This window comes from Chiloscyllium plagiosum, unplaced genomic scaffold (assembly GCF_037043375.1).
Source record: "Chiloscyllium plagiosum isolate Xiang-an unplaced genomic scaffold, Cpla_swu_hap1 HiC_scaffold_2, whole genome shotgun sequence".
Taxonomy (NCBI): domain Eukaryota; kingdom Metazoa; phylum Chordata; class Chondrichthyes; order Orectolobiformes; family Hemiscylliidae; genus Chiloscyllium; species Chiloscyllium plagiosum.
Window position 1 is genome coordinate 82,091,767 of NW_028270140.1, and position 18,278 is coordinate 82,110,044.

Consider the following 18,278-nt stretch of genomic DNA (forward strand, 5'->3'; position numbering starts at 1 on the left):
CAAAATGCTGGAATCAAGGTTACAAATACGAATTCATTTCACTGTAGGCCAGTAAAAACAGTACGGACAGATCATTTACTTCAAACCACACTGAGCTCTCCCAATGCAAGTGGTGCATGTTCCACATAGATTAAGAAGAAAAAAAAAATCAAGGAGAGTAAATGCTGTCTGAAAAAGGCACTTGTTCTCTGTAAGACTGGTGAATTTAATCTTTACCAACTGATGAGGATCTTCTTTCCACGAGCTAAACCAACTGCAGCTTTTAACCTTCTGCCCTAAGAATGGAACCAAAAATGCAGCTAATAAATCAAAAGCATCATGCAAGGGCAAGAATGAAAGTGAGCAGCTCTGAAAATTCTTTACGCAGTGGAGGTCAGGTCTCAGCTTCAAACTTCTGAACTGAGGTTTTCCCCACTGAAAAAATCTCAGTACAAGTTCCTTGAGCAAATCAATGACTGAAGTACCAATACAATAATTCAAGATGAACATACTAACTCAGTGTGAAAACATACTGGAAGTTCTCTGTCACAATGGAAAACAAAACTGGCCTGTCTCAAAACTGTAATGTTGGATTTTGGGTAGCAACCACCGACAATTTGGACTTGACCAGAACTATATCATCTTCAAACAAACAATTCTACAAAACTTGCAAGGAGTAAATCCCTCTTAGATATTGGACACATCCCTCCCTTCCCTCCAAAGGTTGGCACACTATTGAACATCTGCAAAATTTGCTCTATGAATACACAAGTGACAATATTATGATGCCAAACTAAAAGACAGAAAAGGTAGCATAAACTCACACACCACCTTCCCCCCTACATCAGTTGTATTCTTCCAACTACTCCAGGTGAACATTAAAATCATTCATCAAATGATTTTCCATGTACCCACAGAAAATACAATTGTTTCACGAATATCAAAGAGATTAAGAGTTTCATTTGAGCTGTACAGACTGAACTCAAGATGTTCTGGTATTTCAATAAATATATCTGAGTGCTCATGTTTTGTTTAGAACTCAGCAAGATTAGAAATGCAAATATTATGGTGCCTGGCATTCTTCCCAATCCTATCTGCCAATACTGTCATGGACCACTCATATTACAAGGCCACTGAACTTACTCTGCCATTGAAGAGAATTTCTGACAATTTTATTTGTGAAGTTTCCTATTTTCACACAAACAAACAATCTTCATATCTTTTCTAAATAAAACTACTATCATTCACAATAAAATATGGAGGCATTTCACCTTACCATGCACTTGAGCTTTACTTCACCCCTGCCTCACTGAACTTGCTACCCCAGCAACCCTCCATCTAGACCCCAACTAGGAATATACTGACAGCAGGACACTTGACCCTTCGGGTCAGCTCCACTATTCAGTAAGATTATGGCTGCTCTGATTTTAACCTCAACTCTACGTTCTTGCATATCCCGATAAGTTTTCATACCCTTGGTAGTCAATAATATATTTGCCTCTGTGTTAAATATTTAAAGACTGTGTATCCACTGCCTTTTGAGGAAGGGAATCCCAAAGACACTCAACCCTTAAATAAAATAAAGTTGCCTTGTCACTGTTTTAAATAGGTAACTTGTTATTTATAAATTATGAGCCCTAGGAGACATGTTTCCAACATCCATTTGGTCAATTCCCCTCAGGATCTTGTATGTTCAATTAAGTTACCTCTGAATCTTCTAGACTCCAGGGACACAGTTCTAGCCTGTGAAGCTTTTCCTCATATGGCAACTTACTCACTCCAGGTATTAGTAAACCTCTCGGAACTGCTTTCAAGACATGAATATAGTTCTGTAAGTACAGTGACCAGTATTGCACACAATGCCTCAGATTCAGTCAATAAAAATGCATTCAATCCAGAAGACTCCAGTTAACTCTATAGTTTGATTAAAACAAATGTATGACAACTCAAATTTTTTTACCTTTCCCCCCAGTCACCCTCTGCACCCTGATTCCATTCACAAAACATTTGGTCAAAACATCCAACGTCATCATACTGGTTGCTCTCCTACATCAGTCTTTTCAAAAAGGTTCTGCTGATAAACAGCATTATAAGTTTCAGATAGTTGCTTGTTGTATCTTCCTGCTTTCTGTGTTACTTTAATTTTAGATTCCTGCATAATCACTCTCATTTTTCAAATAACAAAAAGAGCAGCAAAAGGCCATTCAGCCCTTCAAGCCTTCTTTGTTGTTCAATATTAACGTGGCTCATTGTCAAAATCAACATGGCATTCCCACTTTCTCTCCATATCCCTTGGTGACTTTAATATCTGGAAAATTATAAATCACTTTCTTGAATCTACTCAGTGACCCTGTCTCCACAGATTTCTATGGTAGTGAATTCCATAGGTTGGGCATCCTCCAAGTGAAGAGGGTATCATGAGACTGCAACCCTGAGCTCTAGACTCACCAGCCAGGGGAAACATTCTCCCTGCATCTCATCAGTCTTGCTCTTTTAGAAACGTAAACTTTTCGATCAGTTGCCTTCTCATTCTTCTAACTCTAGTAAATACAGTGAATACAAACTTTGAGTGAATACAAGAATAAAGTAGATCATTTTATTCTTTTCTTTATATTTCTACTGTGTACAGGAACAACTCTAAGCCCAGAAGCAAGTACAACTCCTATCCCCTGCAGGAAAGTGAAGTACTTTAAACATAACCATGGCAACATTATGTTTGCATCATTCACAGTCTGCACAAAGCGCTAGTGATGGACAGAGTGAATATGGACTCCAGTGACTGAAGCTTCAAAAAAAACTTCAGTACTGAATTATGTTAAGCTGAGTGCTGTCATCATTCTATCCATCCAGAGCGTTCTCCATCACACTCATTATTTAAAACTTGCAGATGGAGGAGAGATGGTAAGCTAATGAACCAACAATCACATTATCCTGTTGCTGGAAAAGTGCAGCAGGTCAGGTAGCATCAAAGGAGCAGGAGGATCAACGTTTTGGGCATAAACCCTTCTTCAGGAATAAGGAGGGTGTGCCAAGCAGGCTAAGATAAAAGGTAGGGAGGAGGGACTCTTAATCTCTTTGGAGGAGGCCACATCGGGTGCAGTGGATGCAGTAAGTGATATGTGTGGAGGTGAAGGTGATCCTTCCATATCCGTCAGAAATTCATCTGCATTGGGGAGACAGGCCACCTACTTGCGGAACGTTTCAGAGAACACCTCTGGGACACCCGCACTAACCAACCCAACCACCCCGTGGCTGAACACTTTAACTCCCCCTCCCACTCCTCCAAGGACATGCAGGTCCTCGGCCTCCTCCATCACCAGACCATAGCAACACGACGCCTGGAGGAAGAGCGCCTCATCTTCCGCCTAGGAACCCTCCAACCACAAGGGATGAATGCAGATTTCTCCAGCTTTCTCATTTCCCCACCCCCCACCTTTTCTCAGTCTCAACCCTCAGACTCAGCACCGCCTTCCTAACCTGCAATCTTCTTCCCGACTTCTCCATCCCACCCCCTCTCCGGCCTATCACCCTCACCTTAACCTCCTTCTACCTATCATATTCCCAACGCCCCTCCCCCAAGTCCCTCCTCCCTACCTTTTAGCTTAGCCTGCTTGGCACACCCTCCTCATTCCTGAAGAAGGGCTTATGTCCGAAACATCGATTCGCCTGCTCCTTTGATGCTGCCTGACCTGCTGCGCTTTTCCAGCACCACATTTCTAAGCTCTGATCTCCAGCATCTGCAGTCCTCACTTTCTCACATTATCCTGTATCTTCCCTGCTCTTGTAATCAAGGTAATGTTATGACTGCTCTCGTCAAGCTCCTTGTTAACAATAGCCTCCATGATATTTCTGGTGAAAATTAGCAATGGTATTGTCACCACAATCAGGGGAACAAGGCTTTATTTTGTTGCTCAAAATGTTATTCATAGTACCTGTAATACAGATGCAATCATGATCCCTGTCAGTCCAAGCTTCAATATTATTTAAGACCTCTTACACAATCACTAGAAAAATTGTGAACAATATTTGAAACATATATATCATCAAATAGATCCTTTTCTGACATTACAATGGAAAAAAACAGAAATTGGGAAGCAGCAAAAAGGAGGCTAGGCCAAGAAAGTTTTCCCTGAGAAAACACTGCCGCGAGATCTTGATGCTACAATAAAGTGGAACCAAAAGAGAAAATGCTGGAAAATCTCAGGAGGTCTGGCAGCATCTGCAAGGAGAGCAAAGAGCTGACGTTTCGAGTCTAACTGACCCTTTGTCAAAGCTGCCTACAATGAAGTGGACTTTGAACAAGCAAGATACTTTCCTATTGTCTTATGGTGTAAGCTTATGTCACACACTGGAGCATTTTTCCTATACCCATTAACCATTTTTCAAGCTTCTTGGTGCTATTCTCAGATGAATGCTGCCTTCCTGTAAGATACATCTGACACTTGCATGGCATTCTGCCTCGACATCGTGTCTAAATCAAAGCTGTGATGCCTGGTGTCAAGTGACAACCTAATTGAAGCATTAGTGAACGGGCTATTGATGGATAGATGCACACCAAGACTCCTTCCATCATTTTAATGATAACTGCAAGGAGATCAACAGGTTGGTAATTACATTAGATTTACCCAATTTTCTGTGGATCAAATATAACTGGGCAAAGTTGATATGACCGAATTGTGTCAGTGTCACAATTCTACAGGGACAGACTGGCTGGGAGTATCGAGTTTTCTAGCTCTGCTGTAATAGCCCGAGGAATTAGAGCTAGAAAGTCACCAAACAATCAGCACTTTCTTTATATCATTTAAAATGTTATGATATCAATAAAGATCTGACAACTTTTGCTAAAAGAAATTGAAACACCCAGATCATTAACTGGAAGAATAACACAAGATTTAAAATTTTAGATCAATAATAAAAACAGAAAAGGCTGGAGAAACTCTGCAGAATTGGCAGCCTCTGTGGAATGAGAACCAGTTAAATGTAGTTCCAAAAAAGAATCATATTGGACTTGAACTTTAAGTTTCTTTCCCTCTCCACACATGCTGCCAGACTTGAGTTTCTCCATCACTTTCCATTTGTACAGGGCAACCGCCATATCCGCCAGTCCGGTTACTGTGGTTTCAGTTTCACATGGTTTATCACGGTCCAAACATATTACAGGGAACCTTCCAGAACCAGGGACCAGGCAGCTGCTGGGAAGGTAAATTTTCCATTTAAAATGGATGAGTTTGCTACTATCTGCGGTTTCAGGCTTCCGCGGTAGGTCTTAGAATGTATGCCTTGTGGGTACGGGGGGGGGGGGGGGGGGCAACTGTTTTTCAGATTTCTCATATCGACAGTACTTTGCTTTTAAAAAATAACATCCACTATACAAAAGCTGAACAAAGCAAGTGCTCCTAAGATGGCACTGTATTCCATCAACACATACTGTAAACCAGAAATTCTCAACGGAACACTCTGTTCTACTTTTATATCCACCAATTGTTCCCTGATATTTTACAGAATCTTGAGGACTTCCTCATATCTGCTGGGGCTCAAATCAAGGTGTGCCACAACTCCCATGGGCACAGAATGTACTTTGTGTAGGTCACTCTTGGTGGTGATAATCAAAGTCTCCCACACAAAGTACATTCTGTGCCCTGCTTCCCTCAGTGATTTCTCGGAGGAATATAGACAGGAGGCTGACTTGGGGGAGGTGGCGGGGTGGGTGGCTAGCAGGTGGTAAATCAGCACAGGTTTCTTGAAATTCCATTTGACCTAAAGCCATAAGATCACAAGGGATTCAAAACTGAAGAAGATTCTGCCGGTCTCGCTCACACATCTCGATTCCAAGGAGTCGGTTTCACACTTCTGGTGGAATATTAGTGTACAAAAAGCCCCACATATTGGGAACTTTACCAACATATCCATAGCAGTGAACCACAAGAATAAATCAACATTTTGGGTAATTGTTTGGATTTACGAATTAATGCATGAGTAATAACTTGAAACTTATGAAATGTGTTTTATTCCAAGACATTTCTCACATCACAAAAGAAGCAGTCTCACTTCAGATACTCGCTCAGTCTAATGGGCTATCTTCTCTCTTCCACACATAAGCTGAATATTTATAACCTAATTAGATTTTTGTACCTGCAAAAATACAGAAACATAACCAACACTGACTGGATAGAATAGCTAAATCAACTGTAAGAACCAGTGTCAACTTTTTTGAAATCTCATTAGAAGATGGGAAAGCCTGGTGTGCAGTTAGGACAATCAGAGTCATCATTTATCAGCAAAAATATTTGCTTTCACGAATAAAGCTGCTGAAGGGAAGTTCAGCAGCTTTATTGTTTTTTTTATTTAGCAATGGTAGAAATTTCAAGAAAACTCCAAGATACTAATTTGTGGAGTTCTATTAAGTAGTATTTTCAAACATTTTTCCCCAAACCAGGAAAAAAATCCATGTTGGTTTATTAAGGTAAAAGCTTCCAGTTAACAGTTCCTCTTTGGACTTTAAGAAAAATTCTTTAGTTCATGATGACTATTGCTTCAAGTATTAACTATACACAATTTCTATTGCATCATTGGTTATACAAAGTTAATCGTTCTGTGCAAATATTCCACTATCACATTTGTTTGTAAGCAATTAATGAAGCTGGAATATGGTGGTATAATTCACCCGAATAAATAAAGATTGTTCAAGTTTACGAAGTTGACAACACTGCTGCAACCATTTTCAACTCGAGGCAAACACAATCCAAATAGCCAACCTTTGGACAAAACTAGATCTATTTAAGCAGGAATAATAAATCTCCTAAAAGAGCTTAGTCTTAAAATAAAACAGTGAAATCCTACATTTTACAATGTAGTTGAATTTGTAGCAAAAAATTGTGTGCTGACCTCCACAATTTTCAAACTGTTATCAGTCACTTCCTATTTTCAGATTTTCTCTGCACTAATTCATAGTTATTTCCAGTTTGATCTGTACATAATGTCAATGCTTAGAACATAGCCATACTAATTCTAGTGGCACTGAAAATGAAATGAAAAGAGAAAGAAATAATCTCTTTCTTCCTCCACCTCTTGCCTCTTCTTTCCAAGTCCTACATGTGTTGCACTTGCTATGTCTTATGCCAAGATTTTGCAGCCCAAGTGCAGAGGGATTTGGGTGGGGATGTGGGGGGAATGATCTGTGGTGACTGACTCTCCATCCTACAACTGTGAAAGCTTGCTTAGATCAAATGCCCATTAACTAAAGAGTTGGCTGACGAACCTTTTGTAGAATTGTGGATTTGAACGTCAACACTCCACAGAAACAGGCTGGCATCTTCTGCATCCCAGAAATCATGACAGGGTTGAGGCTTTCAATAGCATGAAGAGTGTCTTTTATTTCCAGGTCTTGCCAGGAGGTGCAGGTAAGTGGTAAGGGTGGAGGAATGGCTTTCACCAGCCACCCAGTTGCCTGCCCAGTTTGAGGTAAAAAGAGTGTTTCATCCCCTCCCCTACTCACCTATTGTACTCTATGCTACTTTCTCCCCACCCCCACCCTCCTCTCATTTATCTCTCCACCCTTCAGGCACTCTGCCTGTATTCCTGATGAAGGGCTTTTGCTAGAAATGTCGATTTTACTGCTCCTCGGATGCTGCCTGAACTGCTGTGCTTTTCCAGCACCACTCTAATCTAAACTCTGGTTTCCAGCATCTGCAGTCATTGTTTTTACCGAGGTAAAAAGAGTTCCAACTTCACCGGCAGGTCATCAGTCAGGAAACTGGCGATCTTTCTTGTCTTCCTGTAAGGCAGGTAGTTGGGCTGATAGGAAATCAATGCTATGAAGAGGCTGTCAATGGACAGAGGTCCTTGAGTGTTAGCAAGTCAAAAAGGTACCCAATTGATTAATGGGCACAGAAGCTCCTAGTATTGAGCTAGTGTCTGAGACTTCAGACAGATCTAATGGACAAGGAATTGTTGAAAGGCATATCCCCTAATCTTCCTTAAACAGTACTGTGCTTGACCATTTCTTGAACAGCTAGTAACAGAGGATCCCATGAGAAATGTGTTGCAGTGCCAAGTACTGTGCGTGCATGTGTGTGTGTGCGCGTGTGTGTGTAGGGGTGGGTCTTACAGACAATCCACTCACCATTGCTGAAGATTCAGGCCTATATGGAACTGCCAAAACCTGGCTTGTAAATCCCAAGCCAAACTCGTAAAATTCACAGTTTTCATTTAAAAAGGTTGCCATTCTTTTTCAAAAATAAACCAGTACAGAGGAACAACCTTTTTTAAAAAAACATGGTAGCATTTAAACTGACCACAGTTCTTTACAAAATCTATAGTGCAGCATCTGAAAATCTTTACAAAGAAATTTTGAAAATCATAACTTTCATACAAGGATCTACGCTCTCACTCGTCACATTGGCTGAAAGAGCCACCACCTTATAAACAGAGATCTAATCCAGGCATCTCAACTAAATGCAATAATGTATCAAAAATACAGTAGATGCAACATTATAACAATAACACAAAAGGTGAAGAGCTTCGTGCCCACTCAGCCTATCCTATATAATTGCAATAAATTGTGTAACACTATATGTCATAGAAATTGAACTGGACAAGCCATATGAATAGAGCAGCTACAAGAACAGGTCAGAAGCTAGGAAATCTGCAGTGAGTAAATCATCTCCTGTCTCCTCAATGTGCCTTGTGAATTGTGGAATACTCCCCACTTACCTGGATGAGTGAAGCTCCAACAACTCAAGAAGCTTGACACAATTTAGGATAAAGCAACCCACTTGATTAGCACTGCATTCAACAAACGTTAACATTCAATTCCTTCCCTACAACACCATACTCAGTAGTAACACTTGGACCACTAACAAGGTGGCACTACATCAACACAATGAGACTGCCTCAACAGTATTTCCAAACCCATGACATCTCCCACGTAGCAGGACAAGGGCATCAAATGTGTAGAAATATCACCACCTGCACGTTGCCCTTCAAATTACCATAAGGAGTGACCATAAAATACAGGAGCAGAATTAGACCATTCAGCCCATAAAGTCAGATCCACCATACAATCATTGCTGCCATGTTTCTCAAAGCCACTCTCCTTGCATTGTCCTCATAAGCCTCGATATAAAGTAGTTTAATAATTTACGGCTTCAAATTGGAATCCACTGTGCAGAGGGATTTAAATTTCTATAGCACAAGTCTTAAAATGTTAGTATTCAGGCACAGTACATAACCATGATAGCTATTGGGAAGCTATCCTTTATTACAAAAGGAATAGAAAACTATGATCCTTCAGCTATACAGGCACTGGTGAAACCAAATACTGGGGTACAAATTTAGTCTCAAAAAATAAGGAAGGATATAAATCTGTTGCAGGCAACTCAGATGAGTTACTAGACTGATACATGGAATGAGTTGGTTGCCTTGTCTTTTTGAGGATAGGTTTGACTGGAATTATGAACAGTGAGGGATGACTTTATTGAGATGCACAAGATCCTAAATGATATTGTCAATGTGGAGATGGAAAGAAAGCGAAAAAATGTAGAAAAGCACGAAGCAGTTACCATTAGCGAAGTAGCATGGAGGAATTTGAAAAATAGGGAAAAATAAAGGAGGTGAATTGTCCCATATGTCAACACAAAGCAGAAGGTATTGTTATTGTTATTACATGACTGCTAAGTGAAAATGGAAAAGAAGCCACTGAAAACCAAAAAGTAGTCCCTGGAATATTTTTTTAAAAAGTCCTCAAGTGGAGTCTTTTGGTTTTTTTTGCCGGGGTAGCGTGGGAGTTGCAGATTAACAAACTTCCTGGGCAAACTTCACATCAGAAAAATCCTAACATTTCACAGTAGCTCATCATTTTCCAAATGAGGTTAAATGAGACTCCAAAATCTCAACATGTTTGAATGTGGCAGTTGGCATATCTGCTTTATTCACTTCAAAGTAGGCTTTGTCCATGGGAAATCATGTCTCACAAACTTGATTGAGTTTTTTGAACAAGTAACAAAGAGGATTGATGAGGGCAGAGCGGTAGATGTGATCTATATGGACTTCAGTAAGGCGTGCAACAAGGTTCCCCATGGAATAAATGGAGAACTAGCCATTTGGATACAGAACTGGCTCAAAGGTAGAAGACAGAGGATGGTGGTGGAAGGTTGTTTTTCAGACTGGAGACCTGTGACCAGTGGAGTGCCACAAAGACCGGTGCTGGGTCCTCTACTTTTTGTCATTTACATAAATGATTTGGATGCGAGCATAAGGAGGTACAGTTAGTAAGTTTGCAGATGACACCAAAATTGGAGGTGCAGTGGACAGTGAAGAGAGTTACCGGAGATTATAACGGGATCTTGACCAGCTGGGCCAATGGGCTGAGAAGTGGCAGATGGAGTTTAATTCAGATAAATGTGAGGTGTTGCATTTTGGGAAAGCAAATCTTAGCAGGACTTATACACTTAATGGTAAGGTCCTGGAGAATGTTGCTGAACAAAGAGACCTTGGAGTGCAGGTTCATAGCTCCTTGAAAGTGGAGTCGCAGGTAGATAGGATAGTGAAGAAGGCATTTGGTATGCTTTCCTTTATTGGTCAGAGTATTGAGTACAGGAGTTGTGTGGTCATGTTGCAGCTGTACAGGACATTGGTTCGGCCACTGTTGGAATATTGCATGCAATTCTAGTCTCCTTCCTATCGGAATGATGTTGTGAAAACTTGAAAGTTTTCAGAAAAGATTTACAAGGATGTTGCCAGGGTTGCAGGATCTGAGCTATGGGGAGAGGCTGAACAGGCTGGGGCTGTTTTCCCTGGAGCGTCAGAGGCTGAGGGGTGACCTTATAGCGGTTTGCAAAATTATGAGGAGCATGGATAGGATAAATAGACAAAGTCTTTTCCCTGGGGTTGGGGAGTCCAGAACGAGAGGGTATAGGTTTAGGGTGAGAAGGGAAAGACAAAAAAAAAACCTAAGGGGCAACCTTTTCACACAGAGGGTGGTACATGTATGGAATGAGCTGCCAGAGGAAGTGGTGGAGGCTGGCACAATTGAAACATTTAAGAGGCATTTGGATGGGTACATGAATAGGAAGGGTTTGGAGGGATATGGGCTGGGTGCTGGCAGATGGGACTAGATTGGGTTGGGATATCTGGTCGGCATGGATGGGTTGACCCGAAGGGTCTGTTTCCATGCTGTACATCTCTACGATTCTAAGTACTTTTATCAATTAATTAAAATTGCACTTTGCTTCAAAAAAGCTGGAACTAAGAAATTATCAAATTGACACTTTTCAAAAGGATATGATCCAGGCTGGCCATTCACAAGGAGTCAAGGAGATGAAAATTAAAGCAAACAATTAAGTTAAATCAAGTGGTAGACAAATGGTATCATGCAGAGATTCTCTTGAAATAATTCTTATTGCCCACTTTCAGGTTGAGTTAGTGTCAGAACATTTTGATCATGGAAATCAAACAACGTACATAGTGGGCAAGTCACACTGGTCAATAAAACTCACATAGACAAAATACATTTCCATATTATATCCATTGTTTGAAGTATTTTCCAACATGATCAAACCAAATCGCAACATTTCAGCAGACCAAACAATATGATCACACTTGTACAAAAGCTTTAATAACTTCCATATTAACTGGTGTTTGTTTCAAAAAGTATTAATATTTGCACTCTACAAAGTTGCTGCTCTTCAAACATAATTAAAATAAAAACAAATTGTTAATTGTTTCTATCAAAATCACACATCCAAAGGTTAGCGCACTTTTCAAAAAGCAAGATGTCAAATGCTTGTCTTGAATACTCACCAACCAATAAGAAATATTGTGTGAAAATCAAATATCTGCATTTACCTCCAGATCCCAATTGTTTGTAGAACCTATATTCCAAGTGAAGTTGTGGTGCTCTGGACTTCATAGGTTCCTAAATGTGAAAGAAAAATGTTAGGTTAAGCATGCCAGAAGGTAAACCTGCGGATAATGCCGGTATTTGTATTACATTTTGTTACACCAATTATTCACTGTATTTCACAGAAAAAATGCAGTGACCTATAAAATAACTAGAGCACTGGGACATTTTACTACATGAAAGGTGGTTCAGTAATTGCTGTTAAGTTCAACATCAAAGTAGATAAGTCTGTACACAGATTGTTTAAATTTCCCTGCTAATCCTTATCTTAATACTAATAACACTATGATAAATTGAACGGGGGTTTTCTCTTACTTGCAGTTATCTAGATATTACACATGGTGTTACAAAACTCAAAAAATCTCATGACATTATTTTTATTTTTAGAAAAAGACCATGTGTTAATCAAATTGACGAGTGTATTCAGGATGCACATTTCGGCACAGCAGATCCTCCATAACTTCAGTGTTGTATCTATAATTGAGGGCCAACAGGAATTAGAGACTCTCATATTGAATAAGAGTAGTTAGCTGCTACGTCATTGTCATTCGCTTTGTATAAATCAGTGTTGATCAGTACTCTTACCCCAGTAAGAGGTCCAGCTTGCACACAATATTGAACTACAGATTTGAATTTTATACATTTTTATTCAGCCTATGTGGCTGATTTTTGAAAATCCACACCATGCCAGCAATCCCATTAGAATTGGGCTCTGCATTCACTCGATCACATTACTGCACTTGATGTAGTGTTTATAAAGAGGTTCTTATAAAGTTATCAAAAAAGTAACAATTTCATAAATGTGCACAACTAAGCAAAAATTTTCCTTTGCTTATTGCACACATTCTAAAAATTTGACATATCGTCAATCTCTAAAATCATGAACTGAATGTGTCTATTACCACGTATAATATTTCACACAGGCAGAGTAAATACTTTAAGGCTGACCACAAAAAGAACAGTTCACTAATATGTATTGTGTTTGTTAATGGAGGCAGAGGGGGAGGGGAGGAGACGAGACATTGGAAAAAGGTTTTAATGAAGAGAGTTTGCAGTTAACTCATGGTTTGCAGCAACATGAAGCATCAGTTCAGCATTTTTATGTATGTGCAGTGCCCACACTATGCTTACTATAAACGATCAACATCAACAGTAAATAAATAGCACAAAAAAAATCAAATCCAAACATTATGAAGACATGACTGTGAAGTAAGTCGTCAGCATGGTAGCTCAGTGGTTAGCACTGCTGCCTCACAGCAACAGGACCTGGGTTCGATTCTAGCCCCGGGTGACTGTGTGGAGTTTGCACATTCTCCATGTCTGCGTTGATTTCCTCCCACAGTCCAAAGATGTGTTGGTTAAGTGATCGGCCATGATAAATTGCCCATAGTGTTCAGGGATGTGTAGGTTAGGTGCATTAGTCAGGGGTAAATGTAGAGTAATAGGTTAGGGGAATGGGTCTGGGTGGGATACTCGGAGGGTTGGCGTAGACTTGTTGGACTAAATGGCCTGTTTCCACACTGTAGGGATTCTATGATTCACAATTTCTTCCCTTTTTTCTGTTAGCAGCCCAGAATACAAGTTATCCAGGCTTCGAACTGGCCCTACACTTGCTCTAACTATCCTCTTGTTCTTCAGGCATTTATGAAACATCAGCAGGAAGGCAAATCCAGCATTTCTTCCTGCAGGAACTGTGCCAGAAAATCAGATAGTAAACACAGAGGATAAAATTTCCCAGCCACAAAATGTTTCCATTAAAATGGACAGCACAGTTACTCAGTAGTTATGATTTGGAGGTGCCAGTGTTGGACTGAGGTGTACAAATCACACAACATCAGGTTATTGTCCAACAGGTTTATTTGGAAGCACTAGCTTTCAGAGCGCTGCTCCTTCATCAGGTGGTATTGAAAAAGACCTGGATTGTTTATTAAATCTCGCATCTTTTAGAATGAGCATGTTGGTTTCAGTTCTTTCATATGTAAATCCCACAACTTTTTTTTAAAAAGTACATTCTCAAGTGAACTTTAATAGGTGCCATTTTGTCTCAGATAATGCATTGAAGGTATGAGGTGCCCTGCATGAGGTTGTCTGTGCCTGAATGTTCAGACTGATTCTATTTCTAAAAAAAGGGATTTACAGAATCTTACATGTGTTCATACAATTTTTAAGCAAAATAAAATATAATTCTGCAAGTACAAATTCTTTCCACAAACTTATGTGTGTGTGCGCGCCTTCATGTGTTTGGGGGCAGGGGGAGGTCTGTGAGAGGGTGCGTATGTGTGAGCGTATGTATGAGAGAGGGTCTGCGTGAGTGTATGGGTCTGCAGGAGTGTGTATGCGCGCGAGAGAGAGAGAGAGAGAGAGAGAGAGAGAGAGAGAGAGAGAGAGAGAGAGAGAGAGAGAGAGAGAGAGAGAGAGAGAGAGAGCGCGCGAGTGCGAGATGTGTAGTGCAGTTAGCATTGCTGCCTCACACAGTGCCAGGGACCCAGGTTCAATTCCAGCTTCAGGCAACCCACTGTGTGGCATTTGTACATTCTCTCCGTGGCTGCGTGGGTTTCCTCCCACAATCCAAAGACGTGTACATTAGATGAATCGGCTATGCTAAGTTGCCCATAGTGTCCTGGGATGTGCAAACTAGGTGGATTGGCTATAGGAAAAGTAGGGTTACAGAGATCGGGTAGGGGGGTGAGTCTATGTGGTATGCTGTTTGGCAGGTCAGTACTGACTGGATGGGTAAAAATAGCCTGATTCCACATTATAGAGATTCAGTGTTTCTATTCAAACAATTCTGAATAAATATTCAAGTAACATTCCTAAAAGCTAATTTGACACTTAATGTGGACATCTTGAATAATGTAAGCTGAATGTTTTGATCATTTACCTTTTAAGCTTAACTACACAAATACTTGTGCTACTTGCACTTCACTGAAGGAAATTCAACAGTTAAATAGGATTTACTATGAAATCATTCACTACAGCAACTAAATACAGCAACAATAATTTCTGACTTACCAGTTTAATTGCCACATATTCATTTGTGTACAAGTTTTTACCTTGAAGAGAAAATGCAAACAATTAGATTTATTTTATATTTTATCAGTGTTTTGACAGTGCAATAATTTAAGCACAATTATTCTGCCATACAAAAATTCTGCATTCTTTAATACTGCTACTAAACAACCACATCCATTTTAATTGGTGCATTTATGAAACACTGGATAACATATTGCGAGAAAATTTATTAAGTCAAGTGTGAATAAGTTTTGTAAAAATATCAATCGAATACAGTTACACAGAAAAGATGGAGAGGATGCTTGTAGAATATTAAGAGCAAAATCAAATTTGAACTTGCCCGTTGCTCTTCCTGGTGCACCTGCACAATAGGAAGAAATGCCATTGTGAATGTTTCTAGCTTACTTTCCTTAAAAGTGTGGTTAGCTAAGAACAGAAAGCAGACACTCTAGTCAGAGTGTGAGTCTGTCACTCTGACAGACATCAATTTTCATTTGAGACAGATACGCATCACAAAAATAGCAAAATCTTAAAACATTTCACAGATATGCATTTTTCCCCCTCCCTGGCTGTCATACAGAAGAAAGAGTCCAAAAGTACTATCAAAGAGAAGAACTTTAACAATCAGATTAAACAAAATGGAGCACTAGACAGCCAAACGTGGAGCAAAAGAAAGGGAGACACACAAGACAAAAGAGAGAGAAAGAGAGAGAGAGAGAGAGAGAGAGAGAGAGAGAGAGAGAGAGAGAGAGAGAGAGAGAGAGAGAGAGAGAGAGAGAGAAAGGAGGGGAGGGGGAGAGAGTGAAAGGAAGGAGGGGGGAGAAGGGGAAAGGAGGGAAAGTGTGAGAGAGAGAGTGAGAGAAGGAGAAGTAGATCCGAGACAAAGGGAAAGTTAGACAAGGACAGAAAGAGATTTGTAAACAAATATATTTTGAAAAATAATTTTCCTGAACAAAACCAAATGTGATTAGCTGCATTTTTTTTTATTATAACACACTCCCACAAATCTTCTGCTGTTGCAATCTGACTCATCAAGTTCCATTCACCGACCATCCGTGTACTTGCTGATCCACATTAGCTCCCTGTTAAGCAATGCCTCAATATTAGAAGGTTTACAATTAAAAATAGAATACTGAAGATGGTGGAAATCTGAAATAATGACAACGAATGCTCGAAATACTGATCCGGTCAAGCACCAACCATGAAGAGCAAAATACACTTCATGTTTCAGGTCTGTAATCTTTCATCAGAACAGGACACAGTAGGATCAGGTGAGTCCACTCAGGTGAATAAACATTAACAGGGTCTGTCGAACAACAACTGTGATAGAATTTCTAGGGCCGACAGATTCAAGCACCAGTTTCACATGCCAGTGCTCAGGCAGCAGTGGCTGTTTTGGCACATTCTCCAAACAAGCATTAGGGTATGCAACCCATCCAGCTACTGATTTCTTTTAAAAATTAAAAATCAAAGCATTCCTGTTCTTTCAAGTAAAGCCATTTGATGTTTGGACAAGGTATAATCTGAGTTACTGGAGCCTCGCAATCACAATGTCCTCTCACTGCTGGGACCTGAGCCACACCTCAGCTCCTTTTTCCATTAAGGGCAGGTCATGAGCCCTGCGTCTTGGAACTAAAGTGCAAGCTTGGTCGGCTGTATAAATGTTCTTTCCACTGTGTTTCTTCAAGGTTCTGCCCATTATACGTGGTTTTACTACCTGGGAAAGGGAAAATTGTTGGGTTTTCAAGACTGTGGATAATCAAAATCAGCATAGGGCAAGGCCATTCTTGTGACTGTGTGGAGTTGTAGTTGAATGGGATGAATGAAAATTTTGACTGTGTCTCAGGAAGCTTTTAAATGTTATGGAACTCCTCTCTAGGCTTCGTAGTTTGTTTCAGGGCATCTTAGTGAACTTGTGTACATATCAATCTAAGGCCATAAAGCACTGAAACATTGTGGCCCATTATCACAAATAAATACACCCAAGATTATGTGAAGAAAAGCATAGCTATCAAAGACATTATAACTGTTTTCAAAATTGGTTAATTAAGCTCCTCAACCTCGATCCATTTGAATAATAGTTGACCAGGATAAGAGAAAACATTCTTGGAAACTCTTTCAGATCAAAGTCAAGGCGTTCCATGGTTTGGCTGGAAATGAGAGATGAGGAAGTTTATCCTGCTCCTGTCAGTGTTACAGGAGACAAAAGGAGGCACAGTTGGAGACCATGTGTTCAAGAAAATGACCTGCACATGGATTACCCTTGCTAAATGTGATGGACATAATCCAGATGGGGAAGTCATGAGAGCAAGGACCTCACATCATAGACCAGAATTCATCAATAATACTGACGTATCAGAGGAGATCAAAGTACTGCCTCGGGAGAGAGCTACTGCAGACATACTCTGGCTAGCGATCAAGATAGAACTGTCAGATCTGCACAGTTTCATCATCACACAACTGAATTTCATTAAATTCCTGCAACTCTTTATTGTGGCTGATAAATGGTCACTGGTTAAAGTCACAAAGATCTCTACTTCCAGGACATCCCTCTCATTCTTCTAAATTCCAGTGAATATACTTGAGAGAGTAAAATTCACTGGTAGTGCGAAAACTTATCAGGCGGGATGGGCTATCTGAGGTATAAAGTTAAAGTTAAAGTTATTAAGTCATTAAAACATGAGAGATGGCGGGGCAAATGATGTGCTGCAATTGCCAAATGTTGGAACCTCTAGATGCCAGTGATATTCAGGACAAAGATCATTGTAGCAATAAACTGTGACAACATGAACTTGGGTTCAGAGCTAACATATCAGCTACGATCTTACTGAATGGCAGATCAGACTTGAAGGGTCAAAGAACCTAATTCTCCTCCTAAAGCATATATTCATATGCAAGATAATGGACAGAACAAAAGATTAGAATGCTGCCATTCCAAATTGTGGGAAGGGGGTAGGGGCGAGGAAAGCAATCCTTTTATAGGAAAATCTAAAATGAACAGCCTTAGCTGACCAAACTAGCCAATAATTAAAAGTTAATGTATTAGAATAGAATACATTTAAGAGATACAGTTGTAACACTGACTAAAATTAGCACATGCTGCAGAACAGACAGAAAATAGAAAAAAAGGATGAACCTCAAAAAGAATTTAAATTATATGTTATATTGGGACATGTGAATAAAAGACTTTTAATGATAGATTTTCCATCCACAATTTTGAGTAGAATAGAAAGATTAGTGGGAATAGCTAATTGTTTATTGGGGATATTTCGCCTCATTGAGGCAGCAAATGGTAGAAAAAAGGGAATAGATTTCTAAAGTGTCTACCCTTCCTCAAACAGTGTGTTAACATACCTTATATGGGGCAATATATTATTAGATATGGTTA

At 39.9% G+C, this 18,278-nt stretch overlaps 1 protein-coding gene across 10 annotated transcripts in view; it reads right to left on the reverse strand.

Annotated features, from left to right (window-relative positions):
* Positions 1–18,278, reverse strand: part of LOC122560750 (casein kinase I) — a 239,730-nt gene that overhangs the window by 160,371 nt on the left and 61,081 nt on the right. For 9 of the 10 annotated variants that reach the window (XM_087998098.1, XM_087998103.1, XM_087998100.1 and 6 more), the window contains exons 3-4: positions 14,891–14,931; positions 11,824–11,893 (exon numbers count right to left, since the gene is read on the reverse strand). The exons of the other annotated variant lie outside the window; for it this stretch is intronic. In XM_087998098.1, the coding sequence (XP_087854224.1) occupies positions 11,824–11,893; positions 14,891–14,931 (111 nt within the window). The remainder of the gene's footprint in view (positions 1–11,823; positions 11,894–14,890; positions 14,932–18,278) is intronic. 10 annotated transcript variants of the gene reach the window in all.